The sequence below is a fragment of the Trachinotus anak genome, unplaced genomic scaffold (genome assembly GCF_046630095.1).
Source record: "Trachinotus anak isolate AG129_WGS33_773 ecotype Australia unplaced genomic scaffold, CSIRO_AGI_Tana_v1 ptg000016l, whole genome shotgun sequence".
Classification (NCBI taxonomy): domain Eukaryota; kingdom Metazoa; phylum Chordata; class Actinopteri; order Carangiformes; family Carangidae; genus Trachinotus; species Trachinotus anak.
Window position 1 is genome coordinate 17,964,176 of NW_027273867.1, and position 12,504 is coordinate 17,976,679.

General features: G+C 42.9%; 1 protein-coding gene across 7 annotated transcripts in view; it reads left to right on the forward strand.

Annotated features, from left to right (window-relative positions):
• rbms3 (RNA binding motif, single stranded interacting protein) overlaps positions 1-12,504 on the forward strand; it is a 265,127-nt gene that overhangs the window by 128,752 nt on the left and 123,871 nt on the right. For all 7 annotated transcript variants that reach the window (XM_071501325.1, XM_071501326.1, XM_071501322.1 and 4 more), the window contains one exon: positions 1,555-1,613. In XM_071501325.1, coding sequence (XP_071357426.1) covers positions 1,555-1,613 — 59 coding nt within the window. The remainder of the gene's footprint in view (positions 1-1,554; positions 1,614-12,504) is intronic.

A 12,504-nucleotide genomic window follows, 5' to 3' on the forward strand; every position in this document is an offset into this window, starting at 1 on the left:
TTGTGTGTGTGTGTGTGTGTGTGTGCGTGTGTGTGTACTCATACAGTATCTGTGTTTGTATGTGTGTGCTGGTAGTTTTCCTCTCGGAGCTCATCAGTTCATATCCACCACCCACCCCACTGCAGCATGCAGTAAATAGAGTCTCCGCCACTCGTTGAGAAATGGCACAATTATCCCCTGCTGGTGAAATATGGGCCGGGATGCACCACCGCTTCTTCCCTACAGAATGTGTGTATTTGTGTGTGTGTGTGTGTGTGTGTGTGTGTGTGTGTGTGTGTGTGTGTGTGTGTGTGTGTGTGTGTGTGTTTGTGTGCGTGTGTGTGTGTGTGTGTGTACGTATAGAACGTAGCCGTCTTTCCTCTGCTCACTCATTGTGAAGTGCGTTCAACACACAGGGAATTGTTCTCACATATGTATTTACAGTATATACAGGCATGTACACATCACCTACACAAATGTAATTGTATAAGCTGAAGCAGAGTTGCACAAGCATATGTAAATATATGGAGTATGTCCACACATGCAGATTGTCACACACACACACTCAAACTGTATTTAGAGTGCTACAGTGCTTCTTGCCCTGCACACAATGCAACATGTTACAGTTTTAGCTGAGACAAGCAGATAGAATAACTCACTGTCAGTCAGTCAGTAAGGTCAGTCTTTCAGTTCCGAAAAATTCAATCCACTGTGTATGCAGAGCTGAGCCACGTCAACAACATGTTAGATTTGAGCAGAGTGGACTTGCAGTTTTGGCAATTTCAGTTTTTTATTGGGTATCACAAGGCCATCCATATACTGCACCTTCCCCATCTTATCCCTCTCATGAATAGGTACAAAAAGTGTAACCAGTTATTTTAACCAGGTTATTATGCAATAAGGTATATGAGTATTGTCATCAGGTTGGAGGAATAGTTTGACTATTATGTTGAATGTTATGTAATATGTTTCTTTGCTGTCTTGCCAAGACATAGATGAGAAGACTGACACCACTCTCACATCTGTTCAATATGAACCTGGAGCCATCAGGGAGTTAGCCAGCTTAGCAGACACAATGGGAACAGCTAACCAGGCTCTGTATGAGGGTTACAAAATCCACCTGCCAGCACCTCTAAAGCTCACTAATCAACACATTATCAAGACTGTTTTCTGTTGATTTAGTTTTTAAATGTGAAAGTAATTAATCAACCTTGTATATGTCGTACTGTATACTAATATAACAACATAACTTTTAAGACCATTCACCCTGCATGTCTGCATTTAGACCTTTAGAAAATGTTCAGTGACTCCTTGAAATGTCAGAGGGCTGCACATTCATTTGAAGTCAGCCATACACATAATGTTATTAACCTCAAGTGATTTCTCTTTCCAGTGGCTTTTGACATTTGTGCTACTTTGCAAATTGCTAGCTGCAACTAAATGGCAGAGAGTATGGAAAATAAAACAGCTACTTTAACCACAGGATGGCAATCTGAGTGAACGACCCCACCAGTCAAAGGTCCTGTGGGTCATTCTGAGTCAAAAACACTAAATTTTATTTCTCCGTCTTTGCAGGTATGGAAAAATAGTGTCAACCAAGGCCATTCTGGATAAGAACACCAACCAGTGCAAAGGTAAGTCATTAGTTTGTCGGTCTTGTACACCCATAATGCACCAGCCATCACTCTGTAGGCTGTGTCTTGTCACAGTGATCAGCCAGTGACGCCTCGTGCCATAAATCAGCGATTTAGCGAGGAGCTGGCTTACACTGCAGGGAGGCTTCGGGTAAACAACCCTGCTTGTGGATGGCGCTGCCCTGCTTCAGAGGATAAGCAGGCAGGCAGCTGCTGTTCCAGCCCTTTCCTAGCTCCTCCTTGATTTCCTGCTCTGTCATATGGAAGACAATCTTTTGCAAAGCGTGTTTCTGTAAAAGGTCCATTAGTGTCTGCACAGTAAATTGTGCTCACATGCAGCGATGACATTAGTGGCTCGTTTAAAATTGTTTCTTGAGCCCACACGCTACACACACTTACATGCTTGAACATACACGACCAATTAGAGGGCTAATAAGCTAGTTGGGATTAGATAAACTTTAATTACTATCATTGTCACACTCACCTTCCCGGGGTCTTTGCTCTGTTTTCACTTCAGCCACCTGCTTGACACAGCTGTAAATACATTTCATGTGCGTTTGATTTTTTGTGTAATCAGTTGGTAATGATCAGGACCAGCCTAGTCTTCAGTGGAGAGAGAGGGAGAGTGAGGGAGAGAATAGAGCGATAGTGGGATGAAAAAAAAAAAAAGATTAGTGTGCTACTTGCCCCGAGGTGTCTGGCAGCACTGTTTAAGAGCTATTGAAGTTCCATCAATACTTTTAATTGCTTTTTGTGGTTTCCCGGGCTCTGAAGTGTGGCCTTCCAAGGTGAAGCTGTCTTCTTAACCCTGCTCCACACCTGAGTTTATCCTGCCAGGCATTCTCTGGGTCAAAATGTTGCGGAAAAGAACCCTTTGCCTTTTAGAGGATAGAAAGAAAAGGGCTGATTATCCTGACGGTTCCTTTTAGTGAATCCTACGGGCTATTAAAGACAAGACTAGATGCATGTTGGTAGGAAGGATGTCTGTACAGGTCACAGGACACGGCACAGGGTGGATTAAAGAGGAGAACGGCACAGTTGAGGGAGGTTAGGCGGATTGAGACGAGAAAAAGAGGTGAGGCTCTTTCAGTTTCTGTGATGGAAGAAATGCTCCGCGCTCAATCACAGGTTATCCCTCTCTGTGTTCAGCTGACCAGAGTTATGCACAGCACAAAAACATCAGCTCAGCTTAGCTCTGTGTTGTGTGGGAGACAGCGTTTCCCATAAGTCACCCTCCTGGAATGCAGCGCTGCTGAAATGCCAAGGAGCAAATATAAGCAGACATATTTTATGAGTGGAAAGGATGGTCCTGCTCTGTACCCGGCGAGAGAGAGGGAGGTGAACAGAGGGGAGATGTGTTCAGAGTGTGAGGAGTAACCTTGAGGAGAAAATTACAGTTCTTTAATGTTTGAAAGACAGATTGAGGAGAAGAGAAACTACACAAAAAACTTTCTGCTCCCACAACTCCACATCTCTCCCACTATCTCCTGAAAGGTGAGCAGGTATCAAAGCGTAAACGAGCCAAGCAGGTGTATTGAAGCCTGATGGGCTGGCGTGCGTCTGTGCTCCTGGCAACAAAGCCAAATCGACACATCACCCTGATCTAGTCACGCATTGTTTCCAGTCCTCTGACCCCCTGACCCTGACACTTGTTTAAATGTCAGAGAGGCTGCTTATCACCACTGTGCCACCATCACACAGCGAGCATCCCTTACCTCCATCTCTACTCCCTCTCCCACCTCCTCCCCCCTCTGATGTTATTTTGTGTTTAGTTCAGCTCAGTGAGTGCACTGCCAAAACAAGGTGAGAAAAATGGGATAGCGAAGAGGTCAGAAGCAGTCATCTCTGAGAGAGAGCTAGCTAGAGCGAAAGATTGACAGTCAGCCGGTGCAAAAGAAAGAGGCTGACTTATCTCCTACTCACTAACTTTTCCACTCTAGTTTCCTCACCTTCATTTTTTTTTTTTATTCAAAAGCTTTTGGTTTTATTTGACTTCATATTGTCAAAACTGTTGTCACACATTTTAATACTGTGCTGTAATTATATTTTGTTGGTACAGTATGTCCTTTATTATGATGATCATATACCTTTTTGATTTACTGTATCTTTTGCACCATCTGGTATAACCACCATCAAGCTGTTGTCATACTGCTGAAAAAACACAGACTATTTCATGTTATTCAGTACATCCATTGCTTCAAGGCAGTGGGGAGCGCAAATGCAGAGGGTTCTGGGACAAAAAAAACACACATGCAAAAAAGTTTAAACTTGCTCAGCTTTTTCCTCAGCACAATGTGATGTGATATGGCGAGGTGCCAGGGGAAAAAAATTAAGCCCAGAATTTATTACAGTGTAATTTGTTGCATAAAGAAACTTTGCATATGACGTTGCAGCAAGTAAACATGCAATGAAATTTATTTGGCTACAATGAAAAGTACTTCATAAAGCAGAAGCTTGGCTGACTATTAGAACTGGGCTCCTGAATTTTTAAGACATCTGGATCATAGTGTTGCTTGATGACTATATTTTTACATGCAGCAAGTTCACCATGACTGATTCTCCTGGACATATTTCTGTTCCATTCTTTACATAAATTATAGATTTTACATAAACTTAGATTCTTTACATAAACTACAGGGCTAGAGTGCAGGTTTACAGGTTACTTGCCTCCACAGCTTGTTTACTTGCGCTACTGTAGGGATGTTTGTGTTAGTGTAGCTTTGCACGTATCCAGTCTACATACCTGTAGACTAGATGTAGTATTTCACTACATATAATAATAATAATAATAATGAATAATGAATAATGGATGTTAAATGCTGATGAATGCCTTTCAGAAGTGTTTCATATGTAAAAAATGCCTATAAAAAGAATGAAACAAAATGAGTTTGAGAGAGATGATGTTGAAGATGGAGTACAGATAATATGTGAGATGGAAAAGTGAGCGTGGGAGTGAAGGCTATGTGTTGTAGAGAAGCAGAAAAACAGTGATGACGCTTGCGGTACTTACAGGTCAGGTGTCGGGGAAACATGTATTTTAGTGTGCATACACACACAAGCCAGCACAGGTATATGGCACCCACGCACAAACATGAACACATTGTTACTCTTCTACCGCACATATATCTATACATTTCCCCTCACCAGATGGGTGTGTGCAAGTGCGATAAAACCCTATTTTTTTTTAAGTACCACATCAAAAAAAAAAAAAAACTACACAGTAAGATCATGTAATACACCTCTCCCACGCATTCAAACACAAAGGGCACACTCACACACACACACACACACACACACACACACACACACACACACACACACACAAAGACTAATCATACCCCCGCACGCACTCCCCATCCATCTGCCTGAGGTGTGTTAGGCTCTTGCAGCAGCAGTAGCCATGCAACAGATCTATCAATCCTTTTCCTAACATCACAGCATGTGTGCCTGCCTGCCTGTCTGCCGGTTCTGGCTGCTCTCCTCCACCACGCAGGCCTTTCAATGAGCCTCTCTATCTTCCCAGCGCTGACTCACTCCCTCGCTCCCTACCTTTACTCTATGACACACAGACACACACACACACACACACACACACACACACACACACACATACACACAGGCTTTCCAGGCACACACACACACACACACACACACACACTTATACTCTTGTAAGGGTGCACAACAGATGTACATAAACTGTGCATGCTGATAAATACACACACACACGCTTTGGATGTAGCCCAGTTCAGAGAGAAATGGGAACAGGAAGTTGTGAAAGGGCTTTAGGGCTGTCAAGCGCTGTGGGTGAGTGGAGGCATTCAGCTCTTCATCTCTCCCTCTCTCGCTCTCATGCTCCTCCACACTGCTTCTCCTTCCCTCTTTGTCTCTGTTTTCCTCTCTCACTCTCCTGCTCTGTCCATCTCTATATCTGTCTGTGTGCTTCCACATTTACCGTAGAAATACAGCAGAGATTTGGGGTTTGCATCACAGATGGAGTGGGGGATTGAGGATGGCAGAGGGAGAAAGAAAAGGAATAGACTGCGAGAACCCAAAACCGCTCATTTGCCATCCATGCCCACAAGGGCCTCTTAAAAGGCAGCGGCGGCATTTGAAATAAAGCAGGGCTGACCGAATGGAGACATTTTATTTTTCCTGCCAGTGCCCAGAGGCAGAGGAAATGACCTCAGCCCTTTAAAGGACCTCCGTTTCCTCCTCCGCCGCTGGGAGATAAGGCTGTGCCGAGATTCACCGGCCTGACTGGTGCTCTGCCGCGACGGCCCACCGCACTGAATTGTGGGAGATAGATGAGATGAGAAGATAGTCTCCCGTGGCTGAGTGTTTGGCAGTTTGTTGTTCATTTCTTTGCCCAGTAGCTTCCTATCCATTTTGTATGAGGATGCTAAAAACCCACAAGGGCATTACATAAACTTGCATCTTTAAGGAATTACTGTCGCCTTTACTTTGTTATGTGGGTGACTTGATGTAACACGCTAACTTCCTGTTTTGTCCCAACAAATCAAAATCATGTTTTAACTGTCTAAACATTTGATTGTGAACTTTAAAGCAGCATAGATGTCCGATTGAACACCCGGCCTTACATACAGTTCGTAAATGTGGACACACTGACTTTCTTTCCTATTGAATCTTTTTTCCCATGCTGGGCTACAAATACAGCCTCAGTACTGTGTAAGCCTGTCAGAAGCTTGACCATTACAATTCGAAGCATCCCTCGCCCTTACCACAGGATCCACCTAATGGAGAAATATAGGCAATGTTACATTCTACCAAAACAGATTTATTGCTGCATCAGTGCCTGAGTGGAGTGTTGCATGACTCCGAGCATAAGGGCTATTGATGAATGAGGTGACACTCTCCAAAAAGGCCTGTTTTTCATTGTCATGTGCATGTGTATCTGTGTATTTGGTGGTTGGAGGAGGAGGGGTGGAGGAGTGAAAGGGAGAGAGTGCTTTTTGCATCCGTTATTGGTTTCTCATTAGAAGGCCGAGATATAAACATTTGTCTATGTTGTACACGGTGCCGGCGCAATTAAGGATTCTCTTTGCCGCCCCCTCTGCCCTTTGAAAGTGAATTATGTGCAGATGAGAATCTCGACTGAAGTGCGGCCAACAGCGGACCTTTTCCAAATGCCTCTGTTCCCTCAAAGCCATTCCAGAAAGAGGCAAGATCAGCTGAAGGAGGGAGGGAGAGAGATAGTGTGTGCCGTTTCCTGCTTTCACTGCGTATTAATGATGCTAATTAGCAATAGCTGAGGGACAATCACATTGATTTGGACAGATTCAGCATGCAGAACTTCCCTGGATAACACCCACAGCCTTTGTTAGCACCCCCCCCCCCCCCCCCCCCACCCCCCCACCCCCCCCAATCCCATACACACAAAAACACACACACAAAAATCCATTTTCCCTCCTTTATCCCCCCCCCCCATATACATTCCAGTAAGTTCCAAGTTGGCTGTTCCCCAAGCAGGCGTATGATTGGCCAAGTTTGTCGTAAATAGAAGCAACTGGGTCATCAGCGGCGCATTCCTTGAGCTCTGACCTTTTGTACCGCCCCCACTTCCTGTGCTGTTTTTTTGCACGCAGTGTGGTCGTCGCTTGTATATGTGCATGTATTTTTAATGCTTATGTGTGTGTGTGTGTGTGTGGTGGAGGTCATGAGGTGACATCCAAAATAGACTACGGTTTCCCAAGTCTGTTTTTACACAGATCCATTGCAAATTTGTGAAATTTGTATTTGTTCATTTCTAAAGAATTGCTCTTCACTGCCTGTCGTCTGGATCTAAACAAAGACAGAAGAATCTGTAATAAATTTCAGCAAAGCACAAACAGGCTCTTGGCAGTTCTCTGTTGCAGATTTTTGTCACCATCATGGCTTTCTTCTCTAGTCACTGACTTAACAACACAACCATGGGCTCCCTTGCTTGTTGTGTTTTTTGACAAATGCCGCAAAGGGCAGTGTTGGAAGGTGAGGGGGCGTACCCCCAGTCATCTCTTATCCCAGACCTCACCCGTGGATGGCAGGGGAACCACAATGAGAGATATGGCCTTCCACTGACCTGACAAGGCCCTGGCCCCCTGAATATCCCCTGACTAATGATCATACCCTTGATTAGTTAAGGAAGGTATAAATCAAAACTGCAATGAAGAGGACGGCTAGCTGGAGGCGGCCAGGCCGTTCCTCATGAATGACTAACAGATGCAAGTCAAAAAAAAAAAAGTGCTGTGTAGTCGTTCAGAGGAATAGGACGCTCACTTTGTCTCTGTCCAGACTTTAATGTTTGTCTTTACCTGAAGATTTTCCCTATGTTCAGAGGGCGCTTGATTTTCATTGATCCGGCTTTATTCAAATATTTAGCCTGTCCCTCTCATCTCACTGGTGGTGCTGTCAGGTCTCATACATGGCGTGATAAGATTGCTTATTACAAACTTCCACCCAAATGGGGATAAAATGGCAGCACATAAGATGGCACTCAGCATGAATATTAAAGTCATTAATCTCCAGGTATAGCTGGATTGAAGTGAGGGCAGGTGTTGGAAGACATTCTGTAGGTGAAGTGAAAGAGAAATATGACAGAAGGACTGCACCTGCTCTTTGTGTAAAAATGGGCTTGAAGTGCTTGTGGCATTTTCACATCAACAGGTACAATAATGAGCAGCTATTCAAGGGTGTTTGACATTCTAACCTGAGTGTGTATGAGTGTGTAAGTGTGGGTGTACTTGTATTGCCACAGTATCTATATATGTCATAACTTGTGTGATTGCGCTGCCATGTGTGTGTAGGCTGGCATTTACTAGTTTGTGTTTGCTTGGACACATGTGGTAAGTGGTCGTGTTTAGTGTGTGTGTGTGTGTGTGTGTGTGTGTGTTTGATATCTGTGTGGGGGTTCTGTATAGCCACTCAGTTTTTTGTTTTTTGTTTTTTTTTTTTGTGCCACAGGTCTCATTTTAACAACCTCTTGACAAGTAATTAACACCCTTCAGGTCTCAAACCTTTCTCGAGTGCTCTTCACATGTTGCACCAAACACACGGGGGTTTTGCTGTTAAGCAAGCAAGCTGATGGAGCGACCCAGGCGGTGAGCGGCGATGCCATTTAAAGATCTGAATGACGACCATGTCTGCGCACGTTTAAGTCCTTTTCACAACATGTTCTGCCACTTTAAATCAGTGAATGGCAGCAATGAGTAGATATTCTTTAAATGTGTGAATACTTTGTTTTTTAAATGCTTCCTCAGGTCTATGAGGATAATCTTGTATCTCCAGAGAATTTACAGGCAACTACTGGAAGCAAGTTCCTCCGATAGCAGACTCCATTTGTCTTGATAACAGTTTTTAGCAGCACAGTGTAGATGGTAACACAACATATTTTAAATAGTGTCTTGGGCTGTCAGGCTGAATTTAGAGCTGAAAATGTAGCAGAAGCCATATGGCGCTGTGCTATAGCTAATGAGTGTGAATAGATATGAATTAATTAGGGAAAGAGAGTAAAAAAGGAAGAAAAAAGAAAGAAATGCTAAGACAGGAAATTAACCCATATGTTAAAATATTTTAATATTGACCAGTTGAAATATTAATCTCACATATAACATGTTACTGGGTTTCACATTTCATCTCTGCTTCAGTATTATCAAAATAGCTTTTGAAGAATTTATAGAATTAGTTTCTAAAGACAGACAGAGCAAGAGAAAACGTGTTGTTGGCATCAGGGTTGGATGAATGTTAACCAGCTTCCATCCTTAACGTGCATCCAATCTTTTTGCTACTATATGCATCGATTCTGTAACTGCGTTGCTATATAGAATTAATCTGTAATACTTGCACAAATATTGAATGAGGGATGCGTTTTTTTTAACCTCATGCTCAGTTTGTCTTCAGCACAATGAGCTGCCAGTGGCCCCCTTGGCCCTAAGCCCTGGCACTCTGCCCTCTGCAGATCCTGACTGCAGCTCTCTGACAAGGACACTCCTACACCTGCAAGAGAAGATGACAGGAAATACAATAGAGCCAGTAGGCTGGCTGCTTCAGCCCAAGACGAATGCCTTAGCTATAAATCCATGTTGCAGGGTTGATAAGTTAATTGCCTGTACTGCTATCTCCTCGCTAGTGTCTAATATAAAACAGCCTGCTGTGAGAGTTATTTTACAACAAATGGGTATTGTCTCCAAGCACAAGGCAGGCAGGATGGTGGGACTGGACAAGTAAATGAGGGATCTTTATATTGAGTGTGTGTCTATGGGTGCATAATAGTGATTTCATGTTTGCATGGTGCAAGTTCTTGCTAATTTTACCGCATCTGTCTTTAAGTTTGTGCGTGCAGAAACACTATGTTGATTTGCAGCTGTTTTGTGTTTACAGTTTTTTTATTTTGTAGGTTTTCAGATGTAGATGAGGCTGTAGTTTTATTGGGGAAGTGTTGTTTTATGACTTTTCACTTTTCTGTGGTGTTAATGCTCTGATGGCAGTGATGTGGTCAGAAGTGCCTAGCCCAAAGCTAACATTGTAATACACAACATAAAAAAAGAAAAAAAAAACATTGCAGATCTTTCTCTGTGGGACTAAAAGATAGATTTATGATCCTCCCCTGTTTACTCACGTACCCACACACGCACACACACACACACACACAAACAAGAAAGTTAGAGGTCATATACACCCATTCAACAGGCACACAAGCACAGAGATACACATTCAAGCACACACACCTCCACATGGTTTAGCGGAGGGTAGCCGCAAAATTTATCATCAGTCAGCTGCTGGTGTTGCAGGATAAATGGAGGAGGACAGAGGAATGCAGTCCCAGTGAGGATGCTCTCTCTGGGTTTGGAGTGTGACCAAGGCGGTCTTGGCTTGGCCGCAGTTAGTCATGGGTCCATCTTGCTATTTAAAACCCCCATGCCTCTCCCACAGTGTTTGCACAGCTCACCGCAGCCTCCCAAAACCGTCACCCACCCTCCCTGCCGGGCAGAGGCCTGGTGAAATCCCCAAATGAACCGTAGACATCTATAAATGTCCAAGCAATAAAATATTTCAATGGCTTCTTTTCATTCATTCTGTAAGTAGGTTTTTTTTCTGAATTCCTTCTGTGAGGACAAGTCACATAAATATGACTGTGATGCCTCAATGAGAGCAGCTGTGTCATCTATTTTTAGAGGATTAATCACTTAATTAGTGAATCTAATACATTTCAGAAAGTAGAGAAAAAAAGAGTCATCATAATTTTCCATCTTAGGTGAATGCTACAGATTTATTCAATTTACAGTGATGTAAAAAAGAGGAAAAACCTCACTAGTGCCAAACAATTAATTAATTGATTTACAGAAAATGAATCATCCTCAGTTTTATTAATCAAGTAATTATTTTAATCATCAAAGAAAAATTTCTAATAATTGCTGGTTCACGTTTTGCACATGTGAGAATGTGCTTCTTTTCTCTGTTTCCTGTCACTGTAAACTGAAAATCTTTGAGGTTTGGACTAGTGGTCACACAAAAACTAATCAATAATCTCAACATCACCTGAGAGTCTCAAAACTTTAGAAGGGCATTATTGACTCTTTCTGACATACTAGTTGCAGCACCAAACATCATCATTTATTAATTTACTTTTGATCAACAAATGTAGTAATTTTCCAGTAATTTCAGTGCTCATACTGTATGTGGGGTATGTACACACTCACAAATATACAAATACAGGAAAGGTCACATGCAGGCATTTGCACACACGTTCTGTGTATATGCAGTTTGAGGTCAAAATGATGCACATACCCCCGATAGAACAAGATGCGGCACTCCAGCTATACCATGAATCATAAGAGTCATATTACAGGCATTGCTATGCATATTTGTCCATGGAGTGGCCCATCTATCTCCTCCATTAACCATAATTACTTTTATACATGCAAAGTAGGGATTATTAACATACGTGTAACCACAATGATTAATCACCCATGTGCAACAGCAGCTTCACAACTCCTCTTGATGACTCACAAGGACATAAACAATTACGCTGTTTGCCCTGTACACCATTGTAATGCTCCGTGACTTGTCACTGATTCATTATTCATACTTAGAGCATTATTATTCCATTGTACACGGTGCAAAATGGGATCATTAGCGCTGAATATGAGAATGTGAAAAATGAAAATATTGGGGAAAATGGTGGTGGATATAGTGGGTAGGAAACCCCAAACAATCCCGACTATTAGCAGATAAAGAATGGTAATTTCCCCAGAAGTAATTAGGATTAGCATAATTTGATGGTGAATGCATGAATGATGCATGGATGATTGATATGTCGATACACGCACTGTAATGAGTCCCTTATCTCCACTTTTCACTGAAGACTTTTGTGTGGAGCGTAGCCCGAGGGGGCATCTACTGTAGTTCTAGACCTCCGCGGGGGGACTATGTTAGGGAGCACCCTGCCACATACACACACATTTATACAAGCAAAGTCACTGGGGCTACAGTAGAGTGGAAGTGGTGGTAGCAAACTATAGCATCATGCTGTAGTAACTGATTGAAGATGTTCCTTTTATCTTGACAGGCTCCCTGTTAGAGCCAGACCAGGAAATATGATATGGCAGCTCGTGTTCTCTCAGAGAGACAGACAGTCTGTGTGTCTGTGCATACAGTGTGTCTGTGTACGTGTGTGTATAACTCCCAGTGTGTGCTTGTATGGATGTATGTGCGCTTGAGCAGCTCTGTCTGTGTGTGTGTGTGCATATTAGTGTGCAGCAGAATTATCAGCAGCCACGCATGTAGCCAGTCACTTTGAGCTGCTTTTAAGTGACAGCTATCGATTGGATGTTTGTGTTGCTGCAGAGGCTTCAAAGCAACACTTTGCCCTCTGTATCCCACTTGAGATAGTAACTCT